This window comes from Castor canadensis, chromosome 3 (assembly GCF_047511655.1).
Source record: "Castor canadensis chromosome 3, mCasCan1.hap1v2, whole genome shotgun sequence".
NCBI lineage: Eukaryota > Metazoa > Chordata > Mammalia > Rodentia > Castoridae > Castor > Castor canadensis.
In genome coordinates this window covers 159,063,483-159,082,700 of record NC_133388.1, presented here as the reverse complement: position 1 = coordinate 159,082,700, position 19,218 = coordinate 159,063,483, and the positions used below count along the sequence as shown (strand labels likewise).

General features: G+C 40.5%; 1 protein-coding gene across 1 annotated transcript in view; it reads right to left on the bottom strand.

Annotated features, from left to right (window-relative positions):
- The window catches only part of Laptm4b (lysosomal protein transmembrane 4 beta), a 63,141-nt gene extending 44,644 nt beyond the window's left edge, over nucleotides 1–18,497 (bottom strand). Inside the window, exon 1 of the mRNA XM_020177555.2 lies at nucleotides 18,142–18,497. Within this exon, the coding sequence (XP_020033144.2) occupies nucleotides 18,142–18,240 (99 nt within the window). The 5' untranslated portion in view covers nucleotides 18,241–18,497. The remainder of the gene's footprint in view (nucleotides 1–18,141) is intronic.
- Nucleotides 18,498–19,218: the final 721 nt, after the last annotated feature.

The following is a 19,218-nucleotide window of genomic DNA, read 5'->3' as shown; positions in this document are numbered from 1 at the left end:
GCCCAGGCTGACCCTGAATGTTGATTTTCCTGATTTCTGCCTCCAGAGTATAGGCATGAGTCATTGTGCCCAGCCCCTTAAAGGTTTTTGAGACAGGATATGTTGTGGTCTATGTCATTAGGAAGCTCAAACTGGCAGGGAAAGGGAGGTTAAAATGGCAGTAGGAACTCCCTCTGGAGACTCCTGTTCAGAACAATATGGTTTTATCCACTTCATCTCTAATTCTCATGACAGCCTGTGAGACTGTCACTTGCACATTGGCGAGAGAGGTTAAGTGTCTTCATCTTAGGCGCTATTTGTGGCAGAGACAAGACTTGAACAATAAGGCGTTTCCATATGGAGACAGAATCCTTAGGGATACAGTAACTAACCATATACAAAGGTGAAGGGAAGCAAGAAAGAATAAAACTTCAAGTCTTGGGCAGGAGGTATTCTGTCATTATCAGAAATAAGCAAGGTCACTGGGTGGACTATGAAGCTGATTTCAAATTTGTTATGCTGCAAGTTCCTACGCAATGTTAGCTGCTCCAGCAGTCTGGTCCTCCTCCTCTTATTCAGCTCTGGCACTAGTTTGTCCCATTTTTCCATTTGCCTGCCTGAGTTCTGACAGTCTGATGAATTTCTGTTCTCCCCTGCTCAGTCTCTGTAACACTTCATATGGGTCTGACAACAGAGTTCTAGCTCTTGGTTTGGTGTGTCCTCCCACTCCTCCAAAGTAGATCCTCATTTCTATGCCTAGCTGTGCTCAATTGTTCTTGGTACAAATCATATCTACCCCAAACCACAAGGCCTGTGGCCAAGGACACCTTCACATGCTCTAGCTCTTTGAGGCCATCCAGATAAAGGTGGATGGACAGAACACAAAGATGAGATGGTAAGCTTCTTCCTCATCACAAATGACTCATCACTGTGCTCTGCAAGCAAAGGGTAAGATTTTCCTAATAGAAGGTTTGTGTGCCAATGGGTCTTTTCTGTATTATTACGTAAAACCTCATGGCTGGATGGGAATTTGGCATAGCAAAGATGAAGTAAATACAGAGGAGTGATCCATCAGGACTTAAATCTGTACAAAGGGGTTGGGAATAGGACTACCATTGTAGCTACTAAACATGGTCAGACAGAAAAGGTCAAATACAAGTTAAAGCCCCAAGAACATAGAGTAAGAGGATGTTCCCAAAAGAGAAAAAAATGGAAATCGCCCAATCATCAATTTTGAGCAAGAATGAAATATCCCCACAAATGAGAACCAGGAAGGTGGTGAGACTTGCCAGGAGCCGGTTACATAATGGCCACAGCTAATCTCAATACAGGAGACAGAATGACTTATTTATGTTCTCCTTCAATTAGTGCTCACTTACTTGTATTTGGGTTTTGTCTGCTTTTGTATGTCATGTACAAACTGTTCCTGTGCTGTAACATATTTTTCCTTGTCTTGACAATGATTATTTCCATATGTAAGTAAATCCAACTTTTGTCCAATTACTTAAGTAGTGTTAGGCTCGTGTACATTCTCCAGGGACCCAAAGTGCTTTTCACCCTTAAATCATGTATCAGGTCTCAAATGAATAAAGACTTGCAGCTTGAATGTAAACCACTAGAAGTGGAACTGCCAGCTATACTTTCTAAGTGCCTCAATAAAGGAAACCCAAGAAGACAGTAACTAAAAAATAATTAGAAATGAATGCAGAAAGTTAAGTCCAAAAATGATCACTGCAGATATCTCTAAAAATGAAAACTTGAAAAGTAGATGGATAAATTATATTAAAACCAGGTAGCAGAATCTTATGCAAACATTAAAATCATTAAAATGTTAATGACAAGAAAATGTTCACAATATAATGTTAAAAGCTGAAGCATAAAACATCTGATCCCAATTTTATTATTTTTATTTGTAATGAGGCAGTGCAGCTTCCACACTAAGGGAACCAGCAAATGATGGGAAGCAAAGAAAGCATAAAATAAGTCAGATCAGTCTATGGTCAAAAAGCCTATGTGGTCAACAAGCCTACCAGGAAATAGAGACTAAGAAAAGGAAAGAAAGTGAGAAAAACAAGTTGTGAAGCAAATTACTATCTAACAATGGCCTTAAAATAGCTTAACCACTCTGTAACACAATAGTTATCAATCGAATATACTGAAATATTAAAGCAACTTGGCTTGCTCTAAAACAGTCACTGAGGTATACGCTAGTAATCTTTGTAACAGTAAAAATCATACCCCAAGGGAGAAATTTAAGATTATATTAAGACATGTGACACATGAAAAAGTATAGCTCAGACCCAACTGCAACTCCACCTCTGTATTTGATTCCCAGTCCACCTGGGAAATTTCACAAACCCTTTGCTCTTTCCCTCATCTGAAGCAACTTTTAGGGTTTCCCCCTTGACACCATGCCTCCTTGTGCTAGAACAGAAGAAAGGGTCTCGTTCCTGTACACAGTGCCTCTGATTCTTTTGATAGCATAAGAACTCATGAATTCGGTAACAGTAGTATGCTCACACATATAAACCACAAGCTAAAACCTGAAACATATGGAATGGCTATAAACCAGGACACAGGTCTGCAGATGACTTGTACCTGTAATTATCATTATGCCTTTTATTATTTTCCAGAGTATCTAATGTGAGCATAATTACTTTCAGGAGTTAGGCATACCGCTCAGTGGTAGAGTGGTTAGACAGTCAAGAACAAGCAAATCTGGTCAGGCATTCAACTTGGACACAGGGACAAGGGACAAATGGCAGGAGTACAATCTACCATTCTGGTAATGGTGAGCCAGGTAATTCATACCCATCTTCCACTGAGGGCAACTGAAAAACCTGAACAGAATATATATACACTATCTGTGAGAAGGCTTCAGTGAGCTAAAGAGCCAGTGAAGAATTCTGCACCCAGATTCAGAAAGATGAAATAACCCTGGGGGCATGCTAACTCTAGAAAACATGAAACCAGAGGTGAGAGATAGGACCTTGAGCACAGAGGGTCCAAAGTTGGAGTCCACGGCTTGCTGGGTGGAGGGCAGAACCCAGTGCTGTACCTTAAGAACCTGAAGGGACACCCACAGGAGTGAGGGAAACCACTCACTATATAGTGGCACAGCCAAGCTTTATATAATCTAAGTGCTGGAACTGGATTAAATGGATCCCCAATAATTAGACCCCTGAAGAAGCTACTGAAATCCTTAGTGGCAAAAGATAAAATCAAATGCCTCAAATTGTTTCTTCAATTTTTTCAAGTACAATACCCCGAATACAAAGTGAGGTAAGTAGCAGGGGGTATAGCTCAGGGGTAGAGCATTTGACTGCAAAGTGAGGTAAGTTAGGACTCCAACAATAAGAACCAGCAGAAACAAAAGACACAGACCACAGGTGCTCTAGATACTAAAGCTAATAGGTATGTCTTTCAAAGTAGCTATAGTTATGATAGTCAAGAAAATAACAGGCTGGTGGAATGGCTCAAGTAGTAAGAGTGCCTGCCTAGCAAGCATGGGTTCAAACCCCAATGCTGCCAAGAAAATAACAACAAAAAAATCATCGGGTGCCAGTGGTTCACACCTTTAATCCTACTTACTTTGACAGGCAGAGATCAGGAGGGTCATTGTTTAAAGCCAGCCCAGGTAAACAGTTTAAGAGACCCTATCTCGAAAAAAAAACAACAAAAATGGGCTGGTGGAGTGGCTCAAGTGGTAGAGCATCTGCCTAGCAAGTGTGAAGCAATGAGTTCAATCACAAACAAAACAAAAAACAAAAACATGAGAAATCTGACAAAAAACTGGAATTAAAAAAAAAGATTTGAAAATAGAAATCTAGAGTGAAAAAATATAACCAAAATCAAGAACTCAGTGATGAGTTTAACCTATTAGTCACGGCTGCAAGAAAATTAATGTGTCAAGGAAGACAGAAGAGAATATTCATACAGCAGGCTTTACCAAAAACAAAAGGAGCCAGAAGACAATGGAGTTACATATTCAAAATGTGGGGAAGGGGGATAGGGGAGCACCTACCTATAATATCTTATCAAGAAAAAAAAAGCAACAAAGGTACATTTAGAAAAAATTGAAGGAATTCGTAACTAGAAGTTCTAGTTAAAGTAGAATTAAGGGTGTTCTTTGTAATACTGAGATGAAACAAAAAATGATTACCAGATGGAAACCTGAAGATGCACCAAAAAATGAAGAATAACGAAACTATAATCATTGTGGCAACTTAAATATTGATAAGCAAAAGAAAAATAAGTCATGGGTACAAAATATAAATAGAATTAAAACACATAATAGCAGCTTATAAATCAAAACAAGGTGAGTGGAAACTGAAAGAGGCTCTGGAGTTAACATTCTCTAGGAAAAGAACAAAAGTGCCCATTAATGACAGATTTTTTAAAATCAAAGATATATGTGATAGTATCTATGGGAACCATTAAAAAACAATCAGAATGGGTGATAGATACATGGCATTCACTTAGTGATTGATAACTGAGCTGTTGTTACTTTGTACATTTTTCTAAATGTGTACAATATTCACAGTGAAATGATTAAAAATAAATACAAATTATAATCTGCCATGCTCTTTTCAGACACTTGGCTAATTTTTATATTCCAATATTTACAAATTATTCCCAAAACTAGTGATTACAAGTGTGCCTTTCATTTGAGTTCAACTTCAATGGGCAAATGAAATGAAATCCTGGTTTGAATTTTCAACCTGAAATTTCTTGAAATAAAACTTCAGAATTCTAATCTCAAAGTGCTTTTTCTTATAAGATGCTCCACATGGTTCTACTGTCATATTGAAATAAATATCAAACACACTTGCTAATTCCAATAACTGTGGTAACTATATTCTGAGGGAAAAGCTCAGATTTACCTAACCCCACCTGTCAAATAAATGGCTAAATTAGTTCATCTACTCTGTGTCTATCACTCTGCTGGAAACTGGACTACATGAAGATGATTAAGACTCAGTCCCTGCCCCTAAGGATTAGCAGTCCAGTGGGAGAAACACAAACAGCCAAGTAAAATGTAAAACAGATGTTGTAATACTCACTAATTCATTCACCTGTGCAAATATTATCTATTAAGCAACACGTCAGGAATTATGCAAGGCATCACATGTATATTATGGCAGACCCTTCCCGGTAATCTGTTATCTAGTGAGGAAGAGAATCAAGAATCAAATAAACTGGATGTTCCACTCAAAGTGAAAATGAATTGTGTTATGTCACATGTAGTTGAAAGACTTCACAGAAAGGTGACATTATCAACACCAAAAAATAACAGACTCTTGGAAACCTTGAGAGACAAAAATTATAGCACAATTTTTAAGGTATCAGACTAAGAATTGACTGGTAAGAAAAACTCCAAGGAACAAACAGGAAAACAAACCACTCTTGGTGATCCTTTGAGTTGGGTAACAATGGCAACCAATGTTTAAGTTGCTGAAACTGTAAATAAAGGACAGGCTCTAGGTTAGAGTATGAGGAAAAAGTTTAAGCAATAAAATGGCAGTTGTACTTTTATTAATCACCCATTTCAATATGCAAATACTTAAAATATAGAGGGTTTTCCCCCCTCAATCAGGTCCTTCGGGTTCACCCGTGTAGCCCACAGCACCATCCTTTTGTAATCTTCCTCATGGGCAATGAACATTTCAATAATTCACATCATCACATTGCTTTAAATGACTAGTTTTGCCTCCCTACTATTACAGTATCTACAGGTGAGAATTCTGACTCCAGAGGATACCCGCACTTACAGTGTTCATATAGTTACATACAGTTTCCAGCTAAGAGTCACTCATTGGTCCTTTGATCACAGATGCAATATATTCTCTTCCCAGTAACTCAGGTTCCTCCCAAGACACCACCACACCCCATTCCCAAGCCCTGGCTACTCTGCTAACCCATCTCTGTCAGTAGACTCAGAATTCTTTTTAAGGGAGTGTTCCAAGAGGACAGCCACTCTCATTCTCTCAGGAGGTTGGTGAACAAAATAAAATCAGTCTGCCACCACAACAGAAGCTACCCCAATTTCTCTGAATGGACTTGGTTGAGTTCTGGTTTTCATTCTCAGGGTGACACATCATTATATGTTAAATTGAGAACAAAGCTCCATGTGATAAATGAGAAACAACTCTGGAGACTGGACAGAGAAGCAAAAAGCAAAGGCTTCTTTAGAGGAGGCAAGAACAAGGTTATCCAAAGAGTCAGTGGGAGACTTCAGGGTGTGGGATATGGTCAGGAAGATCAAGAATATTATTTGCATCTTAAAGAACATTTTGGATCTCTGAATATAAAGAAGCAGGTATCAAATACTAGAGGGTTAGAGGGCTGAGATGCCTAAAAAAGAAGATAAAAAATACAAGATGGCAAGCTAATTTTTTGGTGTTCTAACATACTGCACCCATGAGGACTGTAAGTCACTATTTGTAACATCCTACTGCAATAACTCAGATTATCTAAAATATACTTTCCAAGGGGCTTTAAAGTCTCTCTCTCTCTCTCTCTGGTTATAACATAAAGAATGCTTTCTTCCTGTAGCTGTTTACCAAAAAAGAAGTAACTCGTAAATAGAAATTCTTTGCTAATGAAAGTAAAGAGTTAACAGCCTTAACCAATTAGATATAATTTTTTTCTTCCACTGAAGAACAGTGTTTGTTATATTGTGCTTTAGAATTAAAAATTTTTAACAAAAATGGCAATACCTTCATATAAATAAATTTTGAAATTAAGGGCAAAACTCTTTTTCCTAGAATTGAAAAACAAGTTACTGAAATACACTTAACAGTTAACTTTTTAAAAAAGACTTAATTGTCAAACTAAAATCAAATGCAGTAATATATATAATGTAACCACCTCTTAAAGAAATGTTTTGTAATCATAATGCTGAATTGGTGAATACACTTTCTCCTCTCCATGCATAAAGTATATGCTGTAAATATTCATCACTATGAATCTAGGTAATGGAATACTGTTCAAAGTGATGTCAATACTTGATGATGTTACTTTTACTTAAAAGAAAACAGTATCAAATTACTTTGAAAGTACATGGTCTCACTGGTGGCTTAAATGGTATAGTATTTGTCTAACCATAGCAAGGCCATGAGCTCAAGCCCCAGTGGCACATACAAAAAAAGGTACATGGCCTTCCAGCACTCAGGAGAGTGAGGAGGAACAAGAGTTGGAGGTTGGCCTGGACTACACACCAAGATACTGTCTTAAAAAAACAATGAAACAGTACATGGCTTCTGAAGATCACTGTTCTTAGCCATTCTTAAACTGATGAAAAGATTATTTAGTAAATTTTTCTGCTGCTAATCTAATATAAATACAAAAACGTCTCTAAGATTCTAAGAGTCTATTCTCGCTTATATACTTATTTCAGCGTATCAAGATTTTGCTCTGTTCAGTTTCTGCCGAAGGAATAAAAACTAATCTCAAAGTTTTAACTACATAAGCAAAATCGTAAGAAAGGGAATTATGTGCCAGGTCTGGTGACACATGTCTATAATCCAGAGCTTGGGAAGTGAACACAGGAGCATTTCAAGTTCAAGGCTAGACTGGGCTACAAAGAAGGAAGGGAGCAGGAAGAAGAGTTGTGCATCAGAAATATACATATCCACTGAGCCACTGCTACCCAAAGTGTGCTCTGCAGACCAGCAGCTCCAGCATGACCAGGAGCTTATTACCAAGCAAGAGCTACAAGACCACCCAGCCAAACAAAGAAGAAATAAATGTCAACTGACATTTGAGTAAGAAGTCAAAAGACCGTGGAAGGATAGCTTCAATAAGCTGAGACAAAAAACTGTCAATCTAGACTTGTACATCCAGCAAATATGTTTTTCAAGAATGAGGGCCAAATAAGGATTTAAAAAAAACAAAACACCAGCTGTCATAATGTGTCATCAATAGATCCTTACTAAAGGAAATTTTAAAATATTTCAGACAGAGGGACAGTGAAAGTGACCCTGAACAACAGGTCTGAGGTACAAAAGAGAATCATGGACCATGTCTTTCTACATCTCAGGTGTTAAAATACCCATTTTTTTTAAATAAAAATTTTAGTGACTTAGGCTGGAGGAATAGGTCAAGTTGTAGAGCACCTGCCTAGCAAGTGTTCAAACCCCTGAGTTCAAAACCCAGTACCACCAAAAAAAAAAAAAAAAAATTCTAGTGACTCAAAAACGAGAGATATTAGACAAAGATATAAACATGTGGGTAATTCTAAATAAACATTGATTTATAAAACCTATGCTTTGGGAAACTTTAAAAAGGGATTTGCATTTACTCAAAAAAAAAAAAAAAAAAAAAAAAGGACTGGACTTTTGATACGTCCGTGTAAAAATTTCTTGAGTGAACCACTCAAACTCCAGTACCACCAAAATAAAAATAATAATAGTAATAAAGCCCTCTGGAGCTAATGCAGGGTGCTCAATGGGCAAGAGGGAGGTGATCCTCAGGAACTTAAGTAAGGATGCCCTTAAGTGGCAGGTCAGCCTAGTAGATAACCCCCAAATTCATTCTTACTGGGGGTATATAACTGCCCAGCTAAAGATTACATCTCTCAGCCTCCCTGCTGGCTAGGTCACATTTTAGTTTTGGTTACTAAAATATAACTGGAGACAACGTGTGCCATGTTTGTTGCTTGTCCTTTCTGCCTTCCAGCAGGCCAGAACCAAACATGGTGCTTGTGAAGCCAATAATCAAATCTAACTAACTCCATTTTGTATCTGGACTCCATTTTGTATATACTCTTGCCTGACCTTGCTTATCTCTTTCAGACCCAGTCAGTAACTTCTCTGTTCTTTTCTGAGAAACCACAATACCCATAAACTTTGAAGACATGTCTCAGAAAGAAAGGGAGAAAAAAAAAAAAAAAAAAAAAAAAGGGACGTATCTCCAGGCCAAACTAGACACCCTAGTCAATGTGGACTTAATCAGGCATACATACCCCACCATCTGCAAAAGGAACCAATGACCACCCATTCTACTTCCCCACCCACATTCCTACAACCCCCACTTCACAAAAACCCTTAAAAATTCATACCAATTACCCTACCGGCAGATATTGCCCATGTACCATGCTGTCTGGCCCCTTCCCTTCGAAAGTGAACAGAACCTTGTCTCTGCTTTAACTCTGGCCTTTGTGAAATCTTTCCGATCGGAACCTAACAGTGCTGATGAGCGTCTCCAACCACCCACAACTCCTTAGACTGAAGGAGGAACCCACATATTTAGGATAGAAGAGCTGCCCCATCACCCTGGGTCTCTGGATGGCCTCATGGAGTAAGGCCAACCCTCCCTGAACAACTAACAGAAGAGACAAATCACTTCTATCTTTCCTAAATAATGTATTTTTTGCACTTCTTTGTTACAGAAGCTTTTATCAATACAAAATACAGAGGTTAAAAATACTAAGACAAAAGAGGGAGGTAAAACAGATAATAGAAAATCCAACACTACCTTGAAAAAGACAAAGGAAAAAGAAAAAAAGACTTGGATCAGCAAGCTAAAATAAGGGTGGGAAAATCAAAACTTGACACCCTAACAAAGAACTAAGAAGCAAACCCCTCTTTAGCTCTCCTGTCCTAAAGACTTGCTTCTTTTAGTCCTGAAAATTTGTTACCTCTTTTGAGGTTGAATTCACTAGGCTGTGAAAAGCTAGTAAGTATTCAAATCATTCCACTATCATTAATTAATGTCCTATTGTTGGGTCTGGAGACCTAAGGCAGATGAGTGAGTACCCCATCCCCCCCATGGAGAGCACTATAATTCCTACATCCTGAGAAGGAGTTGTAAACCTGCATTCCTGCATTTTGAGAGCAAGTTGTAAATCTGCATTTCTGCATCCCGAAGAGGAGATACCGGTCTGATAGATCTGCCACAGGGCTGATGAGCAAAATGCTCTCAAGATTGTTTCCCCTCCCCTAGTAAGAGGCAAACAGACCAGTTCGTCTAAGAAAGCCTGCAAATCCATGGTCAATGAAAAGAGCCCACCAAACCCAGAGTTAAAATGTCCCCAAAAGCCCCAGCCTTCACCTGAGCAGTGAGCTCCAGTGCACTGCACTGCTCTAGCTGTAGCTTTTCCTTTCTAATAAATCCTACTTCGTATACTGGCTTTGGCTCATCAATCAGCTGCCTCATGAGCCAGTTCTCTGTCCTGTGAAGGCAAGGACCCTCGACACTTCAAACTGGTACATAACACTATAAAGGAAAAGAATACATAAGCCTAAAAATAGGATTACTCATCTCAACAATTATATTTCCCCACTGAGTATTAATAAATTGGTATCCTGGTCTCTTTGTTTCTGGGTTTTTTTTGTGGGACTGGGGTTTAAACTCAGTGCTTCACATTTGCAAAGCAGGTGCTCTACCACATGAACCACATCTCCAGCCCATTTTTTTTTTTTTTTGCTATGGTTATTTTTGGAGGTAGGGTCTCACAAACTGTTAGCCAGGCTGGCCTTGAACCTGGATCCTCCCAATCTCAGCCTCCCAAGTAGCTAGGATTACAGGTGTGAGCCACCAGCACCTGGCTGGCATCCTGTTTTTATATAGTAGTCTACCATGGGTTCACTCAGGGTGAAATTAGGCATTCAACTTCAGGGCACTGAAAGATCATAGCTCTTCTCCAGAAAGGGTGAGACCTAAAGAAGGGCCAACTGTGATGCACCCCTTTGGTTCTGGCTAATTGCAGGGGGGGAGGGGTTAAGAATTAGGATCTCTACAAGAAATCCCATGCTAGAAGTAAAAATGATCCACCCCAAGAGCCCTGGCCACTAGGCCAAGACAAAGATAACTAGCTCCCAATTCCTTAACTGGATCCCACAACTATATCTACATATACACATTTCCTGAGTTTTATTTCATCTTTTCTAAAAATTTTAACACTGCTATGGGCAAGGCAGAGTCAGAAAATTTCTCCCTCCCCAGCTTTGGCCAAAACTGTAAATGGATTTCCCATGCACATGCGCACTCACACACACCCACAAATACAGTTTTCTCTTAACGTGGGCATGGATTGGGATCTAGAGCCAGGCCTCATGGCAATATAATGGCCTCCCAACATAATGGCTTCTTTCATGACACCTCCATTTCTGAGACCCACAAATCCTCCATTTTGAGTTCTGTGCCAAGGGTCTCTGCTTCACTTCAACACCATGAAACCAACTAGCCATGTAATTTTAGTAGCTCAAATTTCATTTAAAAAGGAAAAAGCTCAAACTTATTTTTACTAAAAACAACTTGTATTTGCATTATCAAACCAGGAGGCAATTATTTTGGACTAAGCTCTTACATTGGGCCCCAAAAGACCAAGCTAAAAATCAAAATGGAGTCACTCAAACTAAAGTTCCATGTCACCAATCTGAGACTGAGCAGTTTATCTCACATTCTGAGAAATCAGGATTGGAGAACAAATTTTGTGGAACAGGCCGGTTTCAACTGGCATGATAATGAAATTCCCTTTTCCTTAATCCTTACACAAAAAGAAAGCTAACTAATCAGCTCTTATTATAGTAGTTGTTGCTGTTGTTGTACTGGGGTATACTGTGACATTTACAAAAGTCAATTTCATAGTGAATTCAACCCCCCCATCATTCTCCTTCATCCCCTCCCTCCAATTCCTGGAATAGTTAACAGATCTCATTTTTCCATTTTCATACAAGTCCAATCAGTTATTTTCCTCCTGCTAGGTCTCCCTGTCCCTATAGCCCTATAAGGAAAGTATCTTTGAAACCACCATCTTTTTGTTCTGTTTCTGCTTTGTTCAGCCTTTTAAGGTTGATAAAACCAACCTCTTCTGTTATGTTCACTGGAGGGAGAGGAGAAAGCAGTGAATTAACGTGCTACGGATCAATCATCATTCCTACCACAGTCCCTTTATGAATAATAATACAGCTGTCCCAAACAAGATGGGATGGCAAGAGAGAATTATGGCCCTTCTTACTGGGAGATTAAAAAATGACAAAATAATGCAGTATTATGTTTAAATACATTTGTATGTGTATTTAAACATAATATATTTTGTAATGCAAAACTACTGTTAATCACTTTAATACCTGATGCTCAGTTAACTTAAAATGGATCCTAGTGAAAACAATAAACAGCTTTTATAGCAATTTCTATTCTTGGCTAATTATCTTTAAAATGTTCTGATAGGGCCAAGCACTGTGGCTCATGCCTATAATGGCAGCTATTCCAGAGGCTGAGATCAGGAAGATCACAGCCCAGACAAAAAGTTAGCAAGCTTCATCTCAAGAAATAAGCCAGGCACTGTGGAAAAAGTCTTCAATTCCAGCTTTGAGGCCCTGAGTTCAAACTTCAGTACCACCAAAAAATAATAAAATAAAAACTGAAACATTTAGCATAACAGTTTTTAGTAGTAATTTTTGCCAATGAAAGTTAAAATGATATTAAGTATCATTTTACCTCTTCACTGGTCAATATTTTATAAAACTGCCTTTGATCCTTTATATATGGGAGTAGGGGGATGATCCTATACTTTAAAAAATCTGGTGTCCCTCACTATCGAAATCTATTCCTCAAATCAGATGGTTAAAGTCTGCATGGCAAGACTTTAACTTTAGTGACTACCATTCACTAAGTGATAAAACTTCCATCTATATTATTCACACCATTAACAAGCAAGTGACCTGGGCTAGAAAGAACACACCTGCTGTATCTCATACCCAGAGGACTGGAACACACCCTGATCTCATTTTCCAGCCATCCAAAACAGCCTGCTGTTTATCCTTCCTTAAAAACTAGTTTGTCTTATCACCCATCATAATTATTCATAATTCCCTACTGACCACAGAATAAAATCCAAACTATTTAGAAACTAATATTGTCACATCACCCATCATAATTATTCAATAATTCCCTGCTGCCCACAGAATAAAATCCAAACTATTTACCCTGGTATTTCCACCTTTTACAATGGAATATGGGGGTGGGGGTGGGGGGAGAAGACAATACACAATAGGACTACGTAAGTACCATGAGTCAGCCCATAGTGTGTCCTGGACTCATGGACCAAGACCTCATAGTATCTGACAAATGGAAAGAAACTATTAATCTTAAGTGAGCATACTGCCACCCATCAAACTTGACCCAAGCTTTTTTTCTTTTTTGGTGGAACTGGGGCTTCAATTCAGGGGCCTACACCTCCTTAAGCCACTCCACCATCGGGGGTGGGGGGGGGGTGGTGTCTGTGTGTGTGCCAGATTTTTTCGAGATAGGGTCTCTCAATCTTCCTATCTCTGCCTCCTGAGTAGCTAGGACTGCCAGGGCTGCTTTCAGGTCTAATGCTATCAATCACTCTACAAATACAGGATGTTGGTTTTACTGTCCTGTACCCAGACAAAAATCAATAGTTTTAACACCAGAACTTCTTGCCATACAAAGAGAACCAATCAGACTTGGATACACAGGCCAGCTGTGCATTCGAAGTGACTAGTTAACTTGAAAGAGGTCACAAAGCTAATGAAACTAGCTATTCTAACCTCTTCTATCCTTTGTAATTTGATATATACCCAACTTCCTTATGAATAGTGTCTGGTACAAAGAGCAGTCAATGTCTATTTGCTGAGTGACTAAAACCCTAAAATAACAATTATATATATGTAAAAAAAAAAAAACTATGTACAAAGTTATTGCAGGTGTCAATGAAAGATGCTTCCAACCACCAGTACCACATGGTAAAACAATTAAATTACAAAGGAAAAAGTATGTTTTCTTGTGCCAGGTCTTCAAGATACCCTGTAAAGCAATGTGGACTTTAGCCTGGAGTGTCACAGGTTTTTTTCATTGTCTTCCAGACATTCTCCTCCCAATAATTACCTCTGATTCCTTCAGAAAGGAATTATCCCTCACTCTCAGCCTGGCTGCTTTGGGTAAAGTTAACCCTACCTTCAGCTCACATCCCTCCTAATCTATAGTTTAAGGGCAGGAACGTACCCTAGACCTAAATCCAACCATTTATATTCCATTCACATATCCTTGGCCCCAGTGTTTGGTTCAGAGGTAGGTGGGTAACTTAAGCTTATCAAATCAGAATGAATCTCCTGAGTCACAGCTTAAGTAATGGTTTGCAACTGCCAGAGCCATTAGTATCTAAAAGAAAAATAACCTAGACAATAGGGGATGAGAGAGAGGGGAATAGAAATGTGGCCTTAACCACATTTAACAGTTAACCACTGTTAACTGTTCAAGGAGGAAGACCAGTCATCATACTGTAACAGCCAACTGAGAACGAGTTAAGAGTCTAAATAAGGGAATGGTAGCAAGACTAAGACTAGGACAGAAGCTGGGAGCCAGTGGCTCACACCTATAATCCTAGCTGCTTGGAAGGTTGAGATCAGGAGGACTGAGCTCAAGATCAGCCTGGACAAACAGTTTTCGAGACCCCCGCCACTTCCAAAAATAACCATTATTATTATTCCAAAAATAAAATTGGACTGGAGATGTGGCTCAAGCTGTAGTGTACATCTTTACAAGCACAAAGCCTTGAGTTTGAATCCCAGTTCCACCAAAAAAACAAAAAAACAAAAAGAAAATGAGTATGCAAACCACACACTGGTGTGTGTTTAACAAAGAGCCGTTTGATATATAAAGTTTCTACAAATCAGTATGAAAAGACAAACACCAGTGAAAATTGGGTAATAAATAGCACCTCACAAAGGTAGATACATAATTGGCCATAAGCAAAAATTAAACTCTTCCACATCACTGTTCACAAGGGAAACATAAATTAAAACCAGTATGAACGATCACCTGATACCCAACTTAAAAGACGACCCAAATACTGGCAAGAATATGGTACAACTAGAACTTCATACATTGTTAGTGCAAGTGCAAAGTGTAGAGCCAGTTTAGAAAACTGGTTACAAAGTTAAATATGCTTTACCAATGACCAACAACTCCACTCTTAGGTATGTATTTACCCAATGGAAATAACAAACTGTCCACAAGAAGTCTTGTGTAACCATATTCAGAGCAGCTGCACACACCCCCAACTAAAAACAGCCTCAAAGTACAACCTCTGGCAAACTGATAAATGAATTGTGGCATATTCATAGCATAAACTAATATGTAGCAATAAAACAAGCTATTAATACTCTCTAATATGCGTGAGTCTAAAAGAAGCTATGCTACATAAAGGCAGCGGAATACAAAAGTGTACCTAGTAAAATTTCATTTATGTGAGTAGGCAAAGCTCATCCATGGTAGCAGATGGATTGGAAAGTGTGTGATGGGGATTAATTAGGAAGAGGCTCAAAGGAACTTTCTGGGGCTTTGGAAATGTTCCTGGTTTTGGAAAATATTCTTTAGTGTTACAAAGGCATGTTCATTTGTCAACTCAATGAACTGTACTGTGACTATGAATCTCACCCTATGTAAAGGATAGCCCAATTATAGAAAGGACAGAGTACCTCAAAAAAAAAAAAAAAAAAAGTAATATAAAAAAAAGACAAAAAAGGATCTCTCATATTACCACCTAAAATCAATGTTTTATTATTGTACTGAAGAAAACCTTTGATATTCAAAGGGAGAGGAAAAAATAAAAATCAATACCAACAGTACAGTCTAAAACACCACAAACCAACTAAGGGACTGTAAGTTTATTACCTAAATTCTAGATGTTGTGGTGACCCAGACTTGTTACCTCAGCACTTAAGAGGGAGAGGCAGGACACAGCAAATTCAAGGCTATCCTAAATTATAGACTTTGTTTCAAAAAAAAAAAATAGTAATAATAAAATAAATTACCTAAATTCTCTTAGCTTCAGTTTTCATCTATAAAATGGGAATAAGGCCAGAGGCCAATGGCTGATGCCTGTAATCCCAGCTAACTGGGAGGTTGAGATGGGGAGGACTGAAGTTTGAAACCAGGCCAGGCAAATAGTTTGAGAGACCCCATCTTCCAAAAAAGGGGAAAATGGACTGGAGGTGTGACTCAAGGGATAGAGTGCCTGCAAATGCAAAGCCCTGAGATGAAAAACCAGTCGAACCAAAAAAAAGAGTAAGAAAATTGACCACACTAGAAATATGTAAAAATTAAGCTTATGCAAGGCATCTAGTACAGAAAGTGGTAAACAGGACCTTAGGAAACAGCAATTAGAAAACACATAAAGAAGGATCACTCTACTTCTCTGGTTTAGTTACAGTGGACTCTTGAGTATCTGAGCATTATGATAACTGAACCAATTCCATCCACGCGGCTTGTGGGGGTGGGGCACCATGTTCTTCAGAGGCCTTACTCCCTAGCCATACAAGTCCATAAAGATGTTCATAAAGGGCTGGGAGTACAGCACCTGTCTAGCACACCCAAGGCCCTGAGTTCAAACCTCAGTTCCAATAAATAAATAAATAAAGGAAATCACAGTTTTGGATAACCACATTTTATTTAAAAGCATGAGGAAAACTCACTACTAAAAAATTCTAAATCGTTTTGTGAATTTAAAAAGACTATAAAAATCTTCAGTACTTAAACCAGGTTTCCCACAGTGGGTTTCCTACAGCAACACTCTTACTCATCTCTACTACAAAGCTTTCAAATTATCTTTCCAAATGCTAAGACATATATCTGCACACCAACTACCACTTCTCCTAAGAGCGAGACCAAGAGTAGACAAAGCATGGGAGAAATCTCCTTTATCATACCAATACTGACTGGCTGGATTACTGCCAACAGGGCTCAAGCAGATTTATCTTTCCTGTAGATCACGTAGTCCATCTGCCTAATGCAGTGCCCTAGATTCTACAAATTACATTCACTTGCAAGTCTGCAGATCTGAACATTGTCAAGGAGGGCGCAAGACATTTGTATAAAACAGTCTGCCTTGTTCATCAATAAAAGTACTACTTTGAGGCGACATTCTATCCTCTCATTATGTTAAATTTCTGTAAATAATTCTTTGGCTTTTAGAAGTCAGGGTTGAGCCAATATGCTAATGTTCAATGTGAAAGCTTTTGAGGCCCAAAATTTCCTATTGTGTGTCCATGATGGGCACTGTCTAAAAGAAACTATTAACCGCTGTTTTGCTTTAAATGGCACAATCAAGGAGTTCACAATTCAATACAGCGTCTATATTATAGAAAAAAAAACTACAAACTACTAAATATGGGCAAACAAAATCTTGGCTCATGCAGAAGGATGCATTCTCACTGCAAAGTTTTATATGTCTTTCGACTACCATTCTGTAAGCAATTCCTCGTGCTGCAGCACTATCCACTGCAAAGTAGCTCGAGTCTAACACCCCACCATGACGTCACAAAGCAGAGGAATCCGATTCAGGTTTGGTGCAGTCTAGAGTTGCCAACAATCAGCCAAGGGCAGCACAGGGCAAGACTCCAGCCATCAGGTTTCCTCGCTTCCACTGAGAATCACTGCTCCCCGTGCAAACAAGACCTTAAAAGTGCCAACCTAAAACGTAAAAAAAACAAACAAACAAACAAACAAAAAAAACCTACATGTGCCTGCTGTGCTTGTTAGGAAAAGGCAGAGGAATCACTTGTCCGTGGGCAGGAAAGAAATGAGTAGGTGTAAAATGGCTTCCCCAGGCCGACTGAAACGCAATAAATCACACACAAATGCCTTCCTAGAGCAAGGGCTTTAAAACAAGCGTTCAAAAGAGGTGGACAAGAACCCAACTGGTCCAACTCGGATCCAAGCACGCGAAGGAGCAAACGCCCTGCAAACCCGAGGAGATGCGGACGGTGAGAATGGGCAAGCCAAATGTGCACCGACCCGGGCGAAGCTAAACAGCCTCGGGAACCCCCACGGCCCCCCGACAGTCGTCAGCACTCATCAGAGCGCAAACCCAACGGATTCTAGGAGGAAAAAAATAAACGAGGAAGGGGCGCAGGCGGGCAAGAGGGGAGCGGAGTTCTCCCGCCCCGAGCGCGTGCTGAAGCCCGCCACCCCCCCGCACCTCGGCCGTCCCCCGCCACAGGTTGACCGAGCTCGGACACTCCGAGGCCAGGCTGGTCCGGAGACTTAAGTTTCTAATAATGTAACTTTAGGCGGATGAGCGCCCGCGTCGCGCAACGCCGAGGCCGACCTGAGGCGCGCGGGAGCCGGAGCCGGAGCCGGCCCCGGCCGGGGGTCCCCGCAGGTTCGCCCCCCTCGCGCGGCTTCGCTCACCAGGTACCAGACGCCCAGCAGGATGGTGCCGGTGCGGACATGGCAGCACAGACAGCAGCTGTTGGAGTAGAACCGCGTCCAGGGCGCGACCATCTTCATCGCTCCGGCCGCGGGCGCAGTGGCTCGAGTACGCGCCCAAGTTTGCGAAAGCGTTGTCCGCGTCGCCCCGGGCCCTCCGCAAGGCTGCTTGCCGGCTCCTCGGCCGCTCCTGCTGCCGCCTTGGTCGCTTAGCCTTGCGACCCCGCTTGCCGGTTCCCCTGACTCAGCGAAGGCCAAAGAACTCCAGATGCTGCAGCGGCGGGACCCTGAGCTCGAAGGCTGCGTCGACGGCGACGGCAGAGGCGCCAGTGGGAGGCGGGAGGGGCGGGTCGGCGCGGGTCACGTGACTGACCCGGGTTTGTGACGTCATCGCGGGCTCCAGCCAGCTGCAGGCGCCGCAAGCCCCGTGCAAACAAATACATCATTGCTACACTCTTAGCGGGTTCCAGAGTCCGCCCGCAGGGGAGTTCCGGGCCTTCCTGCTTTCATCTGGCCGTGGGTCTCTCTGTGATGGATTGAGAATCGCTTACAGTCTAGTTTGTTTTGTGTGGCCCTGACTTCTATCTTACAAGATACTCCGTAGGTGCACCGTGGTTATCTTGCAGACTAGAGGAAGGAAAACTGCGTGGTGTGATTTCCAGTCAACTGCAGTACTTTGAACCACTGCCTAACCCGCTGAGAGCAATTTGTCTCCACTTCCCAACTCAATTTCTGTGGTAGTAATCTTTTCCCAGAAAATAGGATGTGTGTCAAGGGCATCCTCGCTGTGCTTGGGTAGCATTTTTTTAATCATGACTGCAGCTCTAAAGAAACTCATCAAACCAATTACTGCCAGAAGGTCTCTGCAAGACACACACAGCGTTAAGACAACTGATAGGACCACAGTGCAGGGCGGGGAAAGGAGGGTTTATTTCCTCCCAGCTGGTGTTTTGTCTTGAAAGCCCTTGTCCAAGGTTAGCCTGTGACCACTGTGAAAGCCAAGCATCTCAGATAGGTTAGATCATTGGCCCGTGTGAAAGTTTTATTTCAGACTTGGAG